The 17,181-nt window shown below is 43.3% G+C and overlaps 1 protein-coding gene across 4 annotated transcripts in view; it reads left to right on the forward strand.

The window, feature by feature from the left end:
- Window positions 1-17,181, forward strand: part of AMFR (autocrine motility factor receptor) — a 29,809-nt gene that overhangs the window by 4,596 nt on the left and 8,032 nt on the right. For all 4 annotated transcript variants that reach the window (XR_015222561.1, XM_086620693.1, XM_086620694.1 and 1 more), the window contains 8 exons: window positions 1,142-1,294; window positions 5,447-5,487; window positions 6,285-6,417; window positions 6,979-7,112; window positions 8,793-8,903; window positions 11,867-12,057; window positions 13,974-14,077; window positions 16,481-16,615. Coding sequence is in view for 3 of the 4 variants with exons in the window: in XM_086620693.1 (XP_086476819.1) it covers window positions 1,142-1,294; window positions 5,447-5,487; window positions 6,285-6,417; window positions 6,979-7,112; window positions 8,793-8,903; window positions 11,867-12,057; window positions 13,974-14,077; window positions 16,481-16,615 (1,002 nt within the window). In the remaining variant the exon portion in view is untranslated. The remainder of the gene's footprint in view (window positions 1-1,141; window positions 1,295-5,446; window positions 5,488-6,284; window positions 6,418-6,978; window positions 7,113-8,792; window positions 8,904-11,866; window positions 12,058-13,973; window positions 14,078-16,480; window positions 16,616-17,181) is intronic.

Below are 17,181 nucleotides of genomic sequence, written 5' to 3' on the forward strand. Positions count from 1 at the left end.
AAAGTTAGAACTGAGTTGAATTTGTGAGTTTCCTTTTGGTAGCTCTGTGCTTTGCACAGTGAGGCCTGTTAATTCACAAGTAGCTAAGCACTGAGCTTGGAACTACGTCAATTTGAGTTAGGAAAACTGAGACAGAAGTGAGCAAGGCAGTCATCTGGCATTTTTAGTGTTGTTCAGAAGGCTGTAAAAGAACAAAGCTCACATGGGAATAAATCCTTTTTATATTCTTTCTGCATGCAAAGCCTATATCTTAGTTCTTTTCTTGGACAAATGGTACTTGTGTGATTGGCCTTGCTAACTCAAGGGGATGTGGGACTGAACCAGATATCAACAAAGAAGAAAGAACCAATTTAAAAAAACCCACCCAACATCAAACCAAAGCTTTGGGCAGCTCCTTTCCTTGTCCTGTTCTTCCTTTTCCTGCCCTGAAAATAAGGGGATGTACCACCGAAATACTTTGACTCTTGAGTCATCTTTGATTTAGACAGCCTGGGTGTAGCCTCCCATTAAGGCAGGTTAGAGAGCTGATAAGCTATAGATGCTATTGAACGAGACAGCTCTTTTCAGTAGACTGTCCAGCAGTCTCTAGCTGCAAAATAAATTTTTGGGGGAGATGTCTCTTTCAGATGAAAGTTACGTTGGAAGACCTAGGGGCTGGAAGATAAAAGGTGGGCAACTTCAGATCAGCTGTAAGATTCAAAATTGGCAGAACAATTATTCTCATTGCTCAAAGACTGTGCATGAAGGTTAGGTGTCTTCCTAAAATGCATGTTCATCCTAAGCAGATGCTGTGGATTTGGTGCAGAAAGTACCATGTGAGAAAGCCTCTGAGGTTTTCTTGCACGGGTGATGTAAACATCAGATCAAATAATCCTAATGATCCCTCCTGGCTTTAAAAGCCTTGTTAATGTAAATGACAGCGAGATGAACGAGACTTTGGGATGGTGTGTGGATTTAGCTTTATTCTACATCTTTTATTACTACACTATGTGGTTGAGGTCATGAAATGAATTTTATTCTAGAAAGCAAAAGATTTTCCGGAGTGAGGACTTGTTTGGGGAGGTGACAATGGAAAGCAGAGTGGACGAAGTACTCCTTTAAACCTGTTATGTATTTATCTGTTTGTGTATTTGTTCTGCAGCTTTCCTTTTCCCCTACAACACCCATGAGCAGCCACATCAGAGTCCTGACGCTGCTCGTAGCCATGCTCCTGTCCTGCTGTGGATTAGCAGTCGTCTGTGGCGTTATTGGCTACACCCATGGCATGCACACCTTGGCTTTCATGGCAGCAGAGGTGAGACTTCCTTGATACATGGGTTGATTTCTGCTTTGCTTTTCACCCCTTGCTTGGGAGTACCTTGGCGGTGGGTTTTCTTTTCGTTTCCCACAAGGATGGAACTCTGAAGACGCCAACAAGCCCTCCCCTGTTCTAGAGTAGCTGCCAGATCTGCGTGCAGATCTTAAACTCTTAGAGTTTAAGCCCGCAAGAACCTCTTTGTCTGAAGAAGAGAATGAGAGGATAAATCTTTAAGATGATGCTGAAATCAAATGGCAGCCTATGAAAAAATAATGGTTGTGCTTCATCAGCATTCCAAGAAGGGTTAGTTGAAGTGGTCACTAAAGAGAGGAAGAGAGTGTACATGAAAGTGTGTTGTACACCTCAACCTGTTTCTTTGAGTTTCTATTTTCTATTTCATCCTTCTCAAAAAGAAACGAGACTAACATCCTTTCCTTAAGGCATACTGATGGGATTTGCTTATGTTTTCGCAAAGAGATGCATCTCAGCTGAGCTGAGCAACTCGTGTTTGTGCACTTCTGAACCCTTTGCAGTGTGGAGTAAACATCAGTGTGTTTGTGGAGTGGACATCAGTATGTTTTGATGTTATGATGGGTTGTTGTGCTCTGCCTGAGCAGAGTAAGTCAGCTGATAATAAGAGAATATGATGCTGGTCACACCATGGTTCGGTTACTTAATATGTCGGTTTAGTTTTCCCTAAGTACCAGAGTATGCAAGGCCAGATTTGTAATTACACACTGGAAGGGTGTTGGTGAGACCTCACTGGTGTTGCGTCTCTTCTCTTGGCTTGGCAGAAGGATGTACCAGCATGGGGTGGGTTTGTCAGGGAGCATTACAGTGCTGAAGCACTGCCTCGTTAGCGCTGTGCCATGTGGTGGTGTATGTGTTTGGGGTTGCAGGATGGGGCCCAGCTCTTGGTTTCAGTGAGAGCTGTTCTGCCTGCTTAATTAACAAAGGAGGGGCTCCGTGAGCGTGAGCGAATGGTCCTCAGCCAAGCCCTGGATCCATGCAGCCTGCCGTGCTGCTGGTGGGCGGAGCGGAGGTTTGTGGGCAATGCATAGGAAGGGGTCTCTTGCACTTGCTTGCGGCCTCTGGTGTTTTAGGACGTTCCTGAGCTGAGGGTTGCACAAGCCTCTTGGGTTTCATAGCCTCAGATGGACTCTGGAAAGTTGTCTGTTCGTTTATTAAACTCATTTATACTTTGGCCTCCGCAATGTCCAAAGGCAACAAATTCCACATTTAACTTGGCTTTATGTGCACAAAAGAGCTCTTATAGTTGTTCTGAATCTTTCTGCTAATGTCCCTGGCTATCATCTCGTACATTTATGGTGAAAAAACATGAAGAATCATTCCCCTTTTACTGTTCTTCACGCTGTTTGTGATTTTTATAGCCCTTTCTCGTGTTCCCCTTCTGACTTTCATTCCAAGCAGAAGGGTTCTAGTCTGTTTGATCTTTCCTCACATGAGATTGTCTAGTATCTTGCCTTTTTGTAGATCTTTTAAACATGGTCTGTATGGGTTGGGTGGCCGTGAGTGGTTTCCTTAACTCAATACCTAGCACTCCTGTAAGTGGAATAAAACATTTAGGTTTCTTTCTGTCCAGGTACTGGCAGTGACACCTTGTGGCAGTCCTCAAGTTCTCAGCAAAAAGCATTAAATCTTGCAGACTGAAATGTTTTCCTGGTGGTCGCTTGTGCGATGCTGTTCAAGAGGGACTCCGCCAAGTGTATTCCATTAGTTATTTAATTACGTTAAGTTACACTAAACTGTTCATCTCTCTCCTGCCTCTGCAAACGTTGATTTAGCTTGATGCCTTGGGTTTTTCAATAGAGCCATATAGATGTTTTTCTCAGGTTTTCGTTAGGTTTCCCCTCGTTCTGTGTTGTCGGCATTTGCTTGCCTCCAAAGGATGGATGGAAACGTGCAAGTGCCCAGAGAAGGCTGAGTAAGGGCAGTCTGTGGTTTTGAGTAAACAATAAGCTTTTTTGCCTTAATAGATGGTATTTGAGAACTGTAGTATAGCAAGTAATATCCAGTCTGTCTGTCGCTGCACCTTTTTTATTGTAAGAAAGAATTACTCCATTCCTATAGCAGCCATCTTCTGGTCCTGTTTCACACATCTCAGTTGAGGCCATATAATGATAGTGATATTCAAGTCTTAGAATTGTACCTTACAGATAATAGTGTGTTTTCCTATATAGCTTCTCAAACCACATCCATTATCGTAGGGTTTTGAGTGCCTTCCAGTCGTGTGCTGATCTCCGGGGCTGGTATCTGCTGGTATCACAGAGGCCCTGGGGAATAAGTGTGTGTGTAGTGGAGCAGAGCTGGAGCTCTTGAGCTGTGGGCGCTGAGAAGGTCCTGCTGTACGTTTAGAACCTCAAATCGTGGACTTGTGTAACTTGTGATGCAATGTTGTACTTTCTGCGAAGTGTTTCTTGTGTCAGAACGTTGAAATGCGTTTCTGGAAACAGTGGAGGAACTGGAGACCAGTGCCTTGACCAAATCTGTGTGAGCTCGTTGTTTTAATTGGGATGCTGCTGCTGCCTCAGTGCTAACCAGTACAAATGATATCTTGGCAACGAAATGGTGCGTGGAAAGGAAGCACTGAAATTCCACAGGTTCCAAGTACCAACTTATATTTTAACTTCTTAAAAGTTGCAAAGACTAGACTCCTCAGATTTCTACCTGACAAGTGTCTTCCTTATCAGAGACTTTATGCCACGTGTGCTGTTTCTGACACAAATTTGTGCTCAGTAACATATCCATCCAGCAGCTCAGGTAATCGTTCTGTGTCACCACTTGCCTGGCTAGAATTTGGATGTATTTACTTTGTGGTGTGCTCAGAGCTTCTCTGTAGCCAAAAATCTCATATGAACAAGGTGGTGTCTCTTTCTGGTACCCATGTGCGGGGTGACAGGAGACAGAAGAGAGTCTCGTAACGTGCCTCACAGGAGCAGCTAGCGTGCCAATTTAACTTTCTCATGGAAGATATTTGTGGTGAGAGCAGCACACCGTGCTAGGTCACTTGCTGTTACCTTCTTGACTTTTTTCACTGCTATTTGAATGATATGTGCATCTCATCCTGAAGCCCTTATTTGGATAAGAGATTGTGCTGGTGTTTAAATAGTCACAGAAATGCCAACTAGTAAATGGGTGGCAGCTATGTTGGGTATTACTAAGGGTTAAGTATGCATAGAAGCATTTTAAAAATGCTTTTTACAGATGGAAAAAATGACTCAAACCAACAGTTCTATTGCTCTGTTGGGAAGTTGGCGGTTTTGAGAGTTCTGTACTGTTTGTAACGCTGGTGCCGAAGGCATGCCATCAGACCAGTTGTACAGAAGTGGTTTCTGTTGCTCATTATAAATCCCCTGCTAACTAGAGGGTAGTGTGGGCAGCCTCAAAGGGGGTTCGTCCTGTCCCCTTTTCTTTCACTGGGAGGATATGATGAAGGGATGGGATCCTGTGGGCCTGACAGGTTAGAGAGGGGTGATGGGGCCACGTTTCTTAGATGATAAAAGCCTGTGGAAATGTGATTAGGTGTTCTGGAAACAGTTCTTTCTGGTGACTCATCTTTACACTTCTGATCTGCTTACACTTTCTGATATACTCAGGTTTTTTCTCTGTACTTAACCTGGAGAGGTAAGTATGATTAAAGAGAGCAGTTACTTATGCAGGGTTCACATCTCAGCAAAGAGGAGAAGTTACTTGGAAGTGCTTCTGTGATTCCTCCTCAAATTCCTGCTACTATTTGGTTCTTCAGATTTTTCTTAAGCAGTGGGATGAGGAGAGGTAGTTGGTGGGATTGTGGTCTCGACACTCACTGAGTGATAAGAGTTGAAAATAATAATATATCCCATGTAATGAGAGAAAAAGTAAGGCTTAACAGCAGTGATGCTCGTGGCTGGTCCATGAGCATTGTGTGTTTGAGAACAATTTATTCCATATTTATTTATAAGCTTCATGTTTGTCACAGGCATTTTCTGCACACAGTCACCTATAGTGACTGTCGGTTCACAGGAACTTGTTAAGCTGCAATAAATGCATTTTGTGTTTCAGCTCTTTAGCTCCTGCCTCTGGACACTGTCCATGCCAGAATGTTGTTAACACTTTTTTTTTTTTCTTCCCCTCTTCTGTCTTGCACAGTCTCTGCTTGTGACAGTCAGAACCGCGCATGTGATTTTACGGTGAGTAGCTTATGTTTTGCAGGATGGTTGTTCCAGAAGGTAGTGCATATAGCACTTCTTGATTTCAGAGATCTCTGTAGTTACCTTGTTGAATTGCAGATGCGTGTTTGAAGATGGGCAAAGGTGGTTACCTTTAGCCTGTGCTATTTTAAGCATGAATTCTGCAATGCACGGGTAGCTTTAGTGGGGGCTAATAGCTCGAGGCATGGATTGAAATGGATTGGTGCTGCTGCATGAGGGTTGATATATGCTACTTAATGTCATTCTACTGGGTTTCTTTTAAAGTCTTAATCTGTAGAACTTTTACTTTGAAGAAGTAACATGCATGTGTATCTGTAATGCACATGTGTGTGCATATACGATGTGACATGTAGCACAGAACCTCTTTGTCCAGGTTGCTGTTGACACTTGGGGTCTGTCACCAAGCTGTAACACCTCGCCAGAGGAACACCTCGCGTGCTGAAAAATGTGGGACTAGTTACTATAATCCCAAGATTTGCTTTTGTTACATGCAGGAGTTTTTAGCCAATGGTACATCTTCTCTGTCAGCTGGTGGTATCTGTAATGCCAGTGTGGGCTGATCATTGGTTGCTTTTTGCCTTTTTAAAACGTTGCTGTTTGAAACCAGTAAACAGTAAAGAAAAGTTCCCCAGGAAAGCAGAGTGTGGGTGCTGGGCTTAGGAAGGGCAAAGAATCCATACCCAGAAGTTGTTTGGGAAAAGGTTAAAGTAGATTGAATGCTAGAGATACTATTTAACAAAAAAGATAGAATAATGTTAATTTCCCTGCTCTTGCAGATACATCATTCATCTGTGGGATCTCAACCATGAAGGAACGTGGGAGGGCAAAGGCACTTACGTCTACTACACGGATTTTGTCATGGAGCTGACCTTGCTTTCACTGGACTTGATGCATCATATTCATATGCTGGTACGAAATACTGGACATAATGTTGAGCAAACAGACTGGCCTTAAAATAAAGGGTGCTGGGTATATGTATTTTATATATTTTTTTTTCTTTGCTTGTATTATGAACTAAATATTGCAGAGATGCTCTTGAAATAAAGAGGAAAATGTAGTTTGTGGGGTTCTCGTACTTTCCCTCTGTGCAACTGGAGTCCTCACAAATAACTTTGTTATGGAGTATTAGCTCCTGTGTAATTATCTGTTTAATAGGTGTTTAATTAGCTTTGTTATTGGGTAGTATCAGACTGAATTATTTTCATGGGCAGCAGGGGACATTAAGCTGAACAGGGCTGAATACAGTTTATCCTTGTTACAAATGCTGCACTACTTAAGTTGTATGAGAGGACGTAACAAGTAGTGACATATCTGAACATGTGTGGTTAGTCTAAAGGGTTTCAACAGAAGGAAAATTCTTCACTGTTGGTTTCTTGACTTTTTCTCTTAAGACCTGATGCAGTCTGTTGCGGCTGCCTGTTGGTTCCCACGGTGTTTGTTCCTCATGACTGTTCTGTTTTTTTTCCAAAGCTGTTTGGCAATATCTGGTTGTCGATGGCGAGCCTGGTGATCTTTATGCAGCTGCGCTACCTGTTTCACGAGGTTCAACGAAGAATTCGGCGGCACAAGAACTACCTGCGTGTGGTCGGAAACATGGAAGCTAGGTGGGCCTCTTCTTTGCTCTGGGATCTTGATGTGGATCTTGGAGATAGGATTCTGATGAAGAAGTTGGGATTCTTGTACGTTCCTTTGGTAGGCGATGGCATGGTGTAAGCTGGAGAGATGCAATCTTGCAAATACAACTCTACATTTTTTACATTTGTACAGTATGCTTTTACCCATTTTATTTGGCAGTGAGGACACCCTTTCTGGTTTTCACAGATAGGTAGGATTGACTTATTAAAATAGGAGTATTACTGGTAACGTGTTACTGGCAACAAGTGAACTCCTCTGTCCAGTATTTCTTCTCCTGCATTCTCTTGTACGCTACTCGAGGTGGTGGGGTGGCATAAGCTCTGCAGAGCTTTGCCTGTTTTCACTTGTCAGATACTGGCTTTGGCTGTGATAGAAGTAAATGCTCTTAATTTCACAAGGCCATACTATTCAGTTACTGCCTGAAATTAAATGAAAATATTAATTAAAACCTATTCAGCTTTAAGGATGTATTTATTAAACCTGGAGCCAACTCTAAACAGACGAACTGAGAGCATCTTGGAATTACTTTAATCCATCGCCCTGTACTGAGACAATATAGAGAAATCAGGAGGCCTGCAAAAACCTGGGGTTGTGGCAGATGCTACTGCATCTCTGATCCAGTGTTTTCATAACTCAGCTATGTCCTTAATAATTTCAAGAGCAACAGGGAGTTTTACTCTTTCTGTACTCGTCGTACCATTTTCATTGTGGGCTTCAGTGAGTTTGACTAGCTCTAATGACTGCTGCTGTAGTCCAGATGGAGAAGACTGACTTCTCTAGAAATTCCTGAGCTTTACTTTGGGAAAAGTCATTTAATGGCTGTCATACCAGGTTAAGAGCTGCATAATAAAGTTCATCCACGATGCATTGTTTCTTTTCAGTAGGATGTAGCCACTAAACCCCTTTAAGCTGCTCACAAAGTTTTGAGTTGCAAGTGTCTTGGACTTCTTGTTTGATTTGATGTGTGTTTGTCATTCTGATTGTTCTGGAAGAACCACGTCCTGACTTCCTCCTGAAGCTGCCGACGGCAGCGAGATCCCTGCACTTGGGTAGTTGTTTTCCAGGTATATTTCCCACCAGCAGTACTGTGTAATGTTGTTACACCACTCATGTCTATATTGTTTGTGTTTTACTACTATGTAGTAGCTGCTTGCATGGCACTATAGTTTAAAAAAAGAAAAAAAAAATCAAAGACAAATGGGGGTTGGCAAAATCTGAGGCCAAAATTAGTCAGACCATAAATGCTTATGATCCCAAGAGGACATCTTAATGGGTACAGCTATTAAAACTCATTTAGAAAAATGACATAAGCCGAATCCATGCAGGTTGTAGTTTGAGGTTCTCAACTTAATGATCATACTTCTTGGAAGACACTAAGTCAAAAGCTTTTTGAAACTAGGATGGATGCAGAGATGTGCAAAAAAGCAAAAGTGCCTGTGAGAAGGTATGGGAGGGATGAGGGTCTGTGTCTGCCTTTGTGCTGTGAGTTTGAGTTTGGAAAAAAAAATAGCAAACCTGCTGGCACACCTCTCCCAAGGAAAAGTTAACATGGAGGATAAGGTTTTCTCAGTGCGGGATTCTCTAGGCAGGGAGGACCTGCTGAGCAGGTGTAGTCCTTACTTCTGTCTCTTCCTTTATCTTCCTTGTAGGTTTGCCGTTGCAACACCAGAGGAGCTGGCAGTCAATAACGACGACTGTGCCATTTGCTGGGACTCCATGCAATCCGCGCGTAAGCTCCCTTGCGGCCATCTCTTCCACAAGTACGTTTCTGGGGCTGGAGAGGAAGGGATGTATGGGCATGTCCAAAAGTTACAGCAGGATGACAAGTAACGAGCTATCAGCAAAGCTTACTGCCGGGGCTGTTTTGGTCTGCTTCTAATAACAGAAGTACAGGTCATGTCCGTTTTGGTCTGTTTTGACATGTTCCAGTTGTTTTCACCTGGTGCCTTCTTTTTTCCCCTCAAACTGAGAGTATGTATCTTATCAACTAATGGGTAGGTGGTGTTGAGTTATGGTATCTGAGTTGCAAATCTGCACCCTGCCTTCCTGTGTAACTGTGTGGTAAAGCACACCCTTACTTTATCCTATGCATCACCTCTTCCGTGAGGGTGTGTTGATCTTCAGGTGAGGAATTCAAATTGGAGTTAGATCCTTGAGTACCTTTCAGATGTTAACTTTAAAGAGAGAACGGGGAATGTTTTTATATAGTGCATTCTTGTATGGTGATGAGTCCCCCAGGACAGCTGTGGAGGCCAGGTCTGATTATACGATTTCATGGGGAGATGAGTCCATCGGGGCTATAAAAGAGGTTAACCAAATTAGCTGAAGAGGTCCTTAAGCAGCTGGTCGTTGGAACTGGGAGGCCCTGAGCAGAGCATCACTCTATATACTGTTTCTTACACTCAGTAGTAAATAGTATCAGATGCTCGTGGAGACAGTGTGCTCAGCTAGATGAGTCTTTTCTTAGATCTTTTGTAGCAGTGCCTACGTTTTGATGCTTGTGCTTCAAAATGAAAGGAGATGTGGGGATTGAACCAGGAGTTTCTGAAGTGCCTTGTGATTAACATGCGTGGTCAGTTAAGTTGTCCCTGTGGTGTCCTAGGAGCAAGTTACTTACTGCAAATAGCTTTTTACTCTTCTGGTAACTGTCGAACCAGAGGTTATAATCTGCCTGCTAATTTGTTGTCATTTGTGACAAACCTTGCCATAAATATTTATCTGTGTTCCAAGGAGTCTCTAATGAGATAATGTGCCTCTGTAGCAGAAACTCCTCTTCCAGTGCAACTGAATCGTATGAATATTTAATCACCTGCTGAGCACTCGAGAAGCCCAGGGTCTTCTCTTCAGAAAGTTGTTTTCCCTGTTTCTAAAAGGATCCTTTAGTGTTTTTTTTTCTGAAGCTAAGTTACACTTCCCTCCTTGGTGCATTTAGGGAGGGAACATGTTAGAGTGGATGACTTAAGCTTGCATATAAAGCCAGATGTAATTAACAATCCTATTTACAACCGAAGAGTGGTTTCACCCCTCATAAAAGCCTGGTGATTTTGCCAACAGGTTAAACATGGTGTCCATTCTGGGTTATATGGGATCTTTTTTTGTAGCCGTTTATTTGGAGTAGAAGAGAAGACGGCAGGGAACATTCACATTGCTGAGGTCAACTCTGTGCCTAAATATTAAGGAAGGTTAGTGGCAGTGGGCATCTGGATCTTTTTAGGCTCTGTGGAGGCTCTCCCTTTTATCTTGGAGGAAGCAGGCAACTTCAGAAGAGTTGTTGCTCTGAAATGTTGCCGACCTTGACCTGTTGTTAGTCATCCTTCTGCTGAAGTGCTGTAGGTGACCGAGCCCTTCTGCCTGTGCGGTATGAAATGGGTACAACCAGGGCTGGCTGGCTGCACACCTTTAGGGCTTGGTGCTGATGGAAGCTGAGAGGGGTTCGTGTCCGTTCCCGCATCTCAGTGGTTGAGCCGTTGAGGAGCAGCACCGTGGTGGCAGTTTGTGTCGCTGTGGGTGTTTCACAAGTGACCTTCTGAGCACAACTGTGGCAGAGGTTTGAGTTTGCTGCGTGCAGGGTAGAGATCGGGTTGGACAGCACCAGCACTGCTAACGTGCTGGCTGGGCTGATGACCAAGATGGTGGCAGATGGTAGATTTTTATTGTAGTGCTTTGGTTGTTTCTGGGAAACCCAGCATTGTAATTTCTGAGCACGGTGTATCCCTCTGTTCAAATATGGTGGAAAACACTTTGGCAATATGTCTATATGCCACAGCTTCAGGAATTGTGCCAAGTGCTCGTGTCCTTGACTTTGCTGTGCTCCTGCAATTAGGGCTTTTTCCTTGCCCTGTCAGCCCAGACCTGTGATCTGTGCCTGTACTCCATTTGCAAATACACAGTTTGGGAAATGGGCTTATTTAACCCTTTTCTGTGTCTCTGCCTTTTTAAAGTGTTTTGAGAGTGTGGAAAAAAACCCACCCTGCAAATGTGCAATATTGAATTGTGTTCAGTTCTGTGAAGTTCAGTTCTTCCATACGGAAAATTAGGTTTATCGTGCCAACAAATACCGCAACTGGGTCATACTGGTCTGAATCAAAAAGCAGGCCCAGCTCTGAGTGTTTAAACGTGCATTTCAAACACTTCTCACTTTCTGCAAGACAGCAAAGGTTCAGAATTAAGTAAACATTGTAGTGACACAGCACTGCTTGGTATTAACAACTCTGTTTAGAGAGTTCCCAGAGTGGTACTCACTTTGAGTGGTGATTTGGGTATTGACATTTTTGAAACGATATTTGAAAAACTGCAGAGGTGCCATTGCCACATCACACTGGCAGAACTGCTACGAAACTGTGTCACTATATTTTAAATACTTGCCCAGTTGGTTTTGTCCTTTTTCGGTTGCAGATGGTGTCAGAAGAGAAACGCTTTGTTTCCCCTTCCAGGCAAAAATTGCCTGTTCTGAGCTAGAGGGACAACAAACTTGGAGAGTGTTTAAAGTTTGTGTTAAATCTGCATGTTTGTTTATAAAAAGCGAACACGAGTATTTTCAGCTGAAAGAAATAAGAAACCTCTGCTGGAGTCATCAGGAGCTCGTCAAGCGTACCCCACAAAGGATCTCCGCGCGGTCCGTGTGTCGGTGTTCCGTACAGAGCATGCTACAGCTGCTTGATGTGACACGGATGTCTTGGAAAAATGCTGCAAGCTCACTGTGATATTACTGTTTTCCTGTCAGCTCATGCCTGCGGTCCTGGCTGGAACAAGACACATCTTGCCCCACCTGCAGAATGTCTCTCAATATCACTGACAGCCATCATGTGAGGGAGGATCACCAAAGGGAAAATCTGGAGGAGAACCTGGTCCCCGTGGCAGTAGCAGAAGGCAGACCACGCTTGAACCAGCACAATCACTTCTTCCACTTCGATGGTGAGCTAAGCAGATCTGATGTCTGATGCTGTTGCCCAAATAAACGAAGGGAGCAGCCTTTTGTAGAAGGGAACTCTGTCCATGCTTCAGTTGGAACTTAAACCTTGCTTCTGCTTATGTTTATCAGACACAAATATGTTTCTTAGGTATCTGAGCTCTTGTAAAAGAACCATATCTCTGATGTCCAGAGCTACAGAGATTTCTTGAAATGTTTTGTACAAGTGCTCCCTTTTCCTTGATTGGTTGTGCTTAGCAGCTTTAATGCTGGCGTTGATTCATTGCGTGCTGTGCTGACGAGCAGAATGGGCAATTCATGTGTCTTTGTTGCTAGGTGGCTGGTTAATCAGTGACAGTCAAAGAGGAAAAAAAACCTCTGTGGTGCAGTCTAAAAGTCGATCTTTCCCCTATCCCTACCTAAGGTGAGGTTGTCAAAAGTCCATTTGCCTTGCCTGGTTGTGCGCAGAGGTCTGCAGAAGCTTATTCTTAGAAGGAAACATGTAACAGGAACATTCTTAACGTTTTGTTTCATTTTTTCTCAGTGGTGTTACAAGTACTCACAAAGCAGACGTGATTTCAGACCATGCCGAGTTCTGTGTTTGCAGACAAACTTGTTCTGAAAGATGCAATTTCTTTTGCTTATCTTCTAGATTTTTTTTTTTTAATAGTTTTGGTATTGGTGTATACTTGTCTTCCAGTTTCCCAGGTTTTTGGTGGCATCTTGCTGTTTCTCGGTAGGTTTCACTAGTGCAAACACTTGGCTTTGGGCTCTGTCCTTGTGGAGCTCCCTTAGTGTAGCTGAGATGCCGCAAACTTATGGTGACCCATTCTTCACCTGTGCTGGTTTTGCAGTCTTTGGAGATTGTGGGAGGAGAAGAATAGGCAGAGAAGGGTAAGATGTTTCTAGGTGCATTGAGACTGACTGATAGCTTCTTGCAAGGCTCCCACTTTTTGGGTGCTTTAGGTCTCCAAAGGACATTTATATTTAGATTATCACTCTGTTTTTTTGATAGCTGTCCTCCCCAGCGCTCTTCTGTGACTTGGAGACCTGCAAAATTACTGTGGAGACAGGAGGTGAAGTGGTGTAGAGCAAACCCTCTGTTTATTTACATGGCAGTGCAGGAGGAGGGAGCCAGCCATGTGCCCTACTCTGAGCCTGAGCACACAATTGCAGCAGTCACTTTGTTTGGTTACTCTCTGTCCCTTTGTAGGAATATTTTCTCAGTGATGCCAGCCACGTGTAGCTGGCCTATTTTGGGACCAGATTAAGCCTATTCAGAAGCTGGCCTGTTTTTAATAAAATTGCTGGAGTTCTTCCTGTATTCTAGAACTGAATTTGGCTCTGGATTATTTTAATTTTCCCTTGAATGGGAACATTAAAACAAGAAAACAAGGACAAGGCATAATGACTTTAAACTGAAAGAGGGGGGATTTCGATTAGAGATAAGGAAGAAATTCTTTACTCTGAGGGTAGTGAGGCACTGCAACAGGTTGCCTGGAGAAGTTGTGGCTGCCCCATCCCTGGAAGTGTTCAAGGCCAGGTTGGATGAGGCTTTGGGCAACCTGGTGTAGTGGAAGGTGTCCCTGCCCATGGCAGGGGGGTTGCAATGAGATGATCTTTAAGGTCACTTCCAACCCAAACCATTCTATGATTCTATGATGGTTTTTTTTTTCTTGATCCCCTTCTGGCCCTCAGATTGTTAAGCCACTATGAGCGTGTTTGAGGACAGTATCAGCAGTTACTGATTTACTCCAGCGATCTCCATGTTTGGGGGACCTTAGGGATGGATTGCACTGCAGAACTCCCCATATGTACCTTGTGGAAATAGGAAGACTTATGTTAAATACATGTAGAAGTACTTTGCCTGCTGAGAACCTCATATTCTTCCTTGACTGACTCGGTAATCTCTTATTCTTAGGCTCTCGAATTGCCAGCTGGCTGCCTAGTTTTTCCGTAGAAGTGATGCATACCACAAACATCCTGGGTATCGCACAAGCCAGCAACTCCCAGCTGAATGCCATGGTAAGACTGTTTTAGTAGTGTGCACCTCAGCCTTCCTGTTTGTGTCGTAAAGGGAAAGAGGTAATGTAAGTGGAGAACGTGGACGGGGAGGAAAACAGTGCTTAGATGCTACATGAAAGCCTTTTTTGAGTGAGAGAAGCTTTGTTTTAGTCAAGTTAGGATCGTATGGTGGTTCAAATACGCGAACGTAAAAGAACAGGTCTGGAGGTAGGTAAGTGAGAGAGAAAAATTACGTGTGCTTTCTGCGTAGATAGGCAGACTTTTTCTCAGCTTGCTCAGTGCAACTTCTTTAGCTTTTTTTCAGAACTTACCTTCACTCACAACTTGGGGTAGCAAAGGATGTGAGTCTGTAACCAGAGAATTCAGCCATCGGTCAAGTGGTAACTGATCAAACCCATTCTACAGCTTTTGATTTCTATTTTTTTTTTTTAGTATTTGTTTTTAATAGCACTAAGCTCCAAGAAAGCTGTTTCTGTTTGAGTGTCTTGCCAGTGCGAGATGGGGCTCTCTGTAGCACAGTCAACTCTTGCAGATTCATGATGATGATAGGAGTGTTGAGGATGAAATCCCAGTTTGTTGACATTGTACATGAACTCTCCAATGTAGTACAAAAGAGAAGGATGTGTGCAGTAGCATATTAAGAAATGTAAATAAATGAGGTATCTCATGAAAGTGGTGAAATTTTCTGAATGTGAGATCTCTCCCATAACCTTCACTACTGTTTCATAGAATGATTAGGGTTGGAAGGGACCTCAAAGATCATCCAGTTCCAACCCCCCTGCCATGAGCAGGGATACCTTCCACTACACCAGGTTGCCCAAAGCCTCATCCAGCCTGGCCTTGAACACCTCCAGGGCTGGGACATCTACAACTTCTCCGCGCAACCTATGCCAGTGCCTCACCACCCTCTGAGTGAAAAATTTCTTCCTTAGATCTCATGGAAATCTCCCGTCTTTCAGTTTAAAGCCATTGCCCCTTGTCCTATCACCACATGCCCTTGTGCAAAGCCCCTCTCCAGCTTTCCTGTAGGCCCCCTTTAGGTACTGGAAGGCTGCAATAAGATCACCCCGGAGCCTTCTCTTCTCCAGGCTGAACAGCCCCAACTCAGCCTGTCTCCATAGCAGAGGTGCTCCAGCCCTCAGATCATCTTCATGGCCTCCTCTGGACCCGCTCCAGCAGCTCCATGTCCTTCTTGTGTTGAGGACTCCACAGCTGAATGTAGTATTCCAGGTTTAAGCCTCAAGAGGATAAAGCCACGATTTTTAGGGGGCTTGAGGCAAGGCAGGCAGGGAGCGGTAAGCTGTTGGCAGATGATGTACCAGTTAAATATGCAGGAACTCTCCCTGTAAGGTTGGTTTAGTTTTTCTTTTACTGGACACAGTGACACGAACAGGCTTTTGTTAAGGATGAGTAATGATTTCTTAGTGTTGTGTAGTATTAAAAGTACAGTGGCAACTTACATTAAAATGCCTACTTTAATGGAAAGACCCAGGTTAGCAAACTGTTAGCATGTTACACATTTTTAATAGAAAATAAGTGAAATTCTTCTTTGTGTTACTGAATAAAAACCTAGGGAAGTGTTTTGAGGGAAAGGCCAGAGGCTGAAATGCTGATTCAGTTGGCTTTGGCCACAAGTTAGTACAATGGAGAGTGAGGTTTGCTATCGTTGCTTGTGTTTGAACTCACTGTCAGCTGATGAATAGTTTTTACTTTGCTCTCAAAACTCCTTCCACCCTCCTTTTCTTATTGTTGTTCTCATTCCCCAACCCCCTCAGTAACTTTCAGCATTAGTTAAAATACAGATTTTAATATTTAATGAAGTCTAACTGTTGGACTCTAAAAGCATATTATTTCTCTACTCTCTTATCTATTTAATTTGGATATTATTTAAGTAGCTTGAAATTCAATAGTAACAGTTCCCTGACAGCTCAGTTTCATTTTTTTTGAGCTTTCAGACCCTATTAAACTGGTTTGCAGGCAGGGTGGCTGGAGAGAGTAGGTTATTGAAACCTATTCCATTTTGTAATCTGTCTGGGACAAAGAAAAGTGATGTGTTCATCTAACATTCAGTCACTCCTGTGAATTTCATATAGATCTTTATTAAAAAGGCCATCATAAAAAGAGCATAGGGAAGATTTTTGAAGCCTTTGTGTATCTACAAACCCTGTTTAGGAACCTGAATTTTCAGGACTGTGTGGTGTCTCCATAGGAGTAGCAATTTTGCCGTTGGCTTCAGTGGAGTCAAAATATTGCCCTGTAAGTCCATGCCAACATGGGTTTTCTTTCTCTTGTTTTTCTTCCTCCGTGAGGGTTATCATATCATAAACAGCATCTTTGGACATACTTACCAGCTGACTTTTATTCACTGTTGATACTGACTGTGTAAACGTTTGTTTTCTCCAGGCCCATCAGATTCAGGAGATGTTCCCTCAGGTTCCATATCATTTAGTTCTACAGGATCTGCAGCTAACCCGTTCTGTCGAGATCACCACCGACAACATCCTCGAAGGGCGCATCCAGGTACCTTTCCCCACACAGGTAAGTCGTAAGACCGTGTACCTCAAATGACTTTCTTAGCACAGAACCGAGCCTGCTAATATAATGAGTGAGGGGAGTGAGGTAAGTGGAAGCACTGGTGAATCCAGCTTAGTTTAATGCAGACTTATCCTTCAGATTTTACCTGTAGGAAGTTGTTGCAGTCGGAAGCACCAAACTGGTTTTGGCAGTCTAGTGCACGTTTTATCTCCATGTCGCAACATCTGACTAATTGGAATGTGTCAGTGGTGTACAATTGAGATGTAAGCAGGTGTTCCTTGCTGTGGCCCTTCGAAGAAGGCCTTTTAATGTGTTAGGCTGGTCGGCAAAGTGATGCCTTGTTCTTAATTAGCGATAGCAGATTTCAGTAAAGCAGTCTGGGGACAATGTTTCCGTTAATAAAAATATTGAATTCTGGTTCTGTGCACATCAGATAGCGCTGTTATCCGGAGCCTGCGTGTGGGGAAGCAGAGAGAATTCTCTTTCAGCACAGTGCATTCTGTTTATTGCTAACTTATCTGTTTCTGAATTGAACGTAACACATGACATTGCAGAGGGCAGAGTTGGAA

This window comes from Tauraco erythrolophus, chromosome 15 (assembly GCF_009769465.1).
Source record: "Tauraco erythrolophus isolate bTauEry1 chromosome 15, bTauEry1.pri, whole genome shotgun sequence".
NCBI classification, from domain to species: Eukaryota; Metazoa; Chordata; class Aves; order Musophagiformes; family Musophagidae; genus Tauraco; species Tauraco erythrolophus.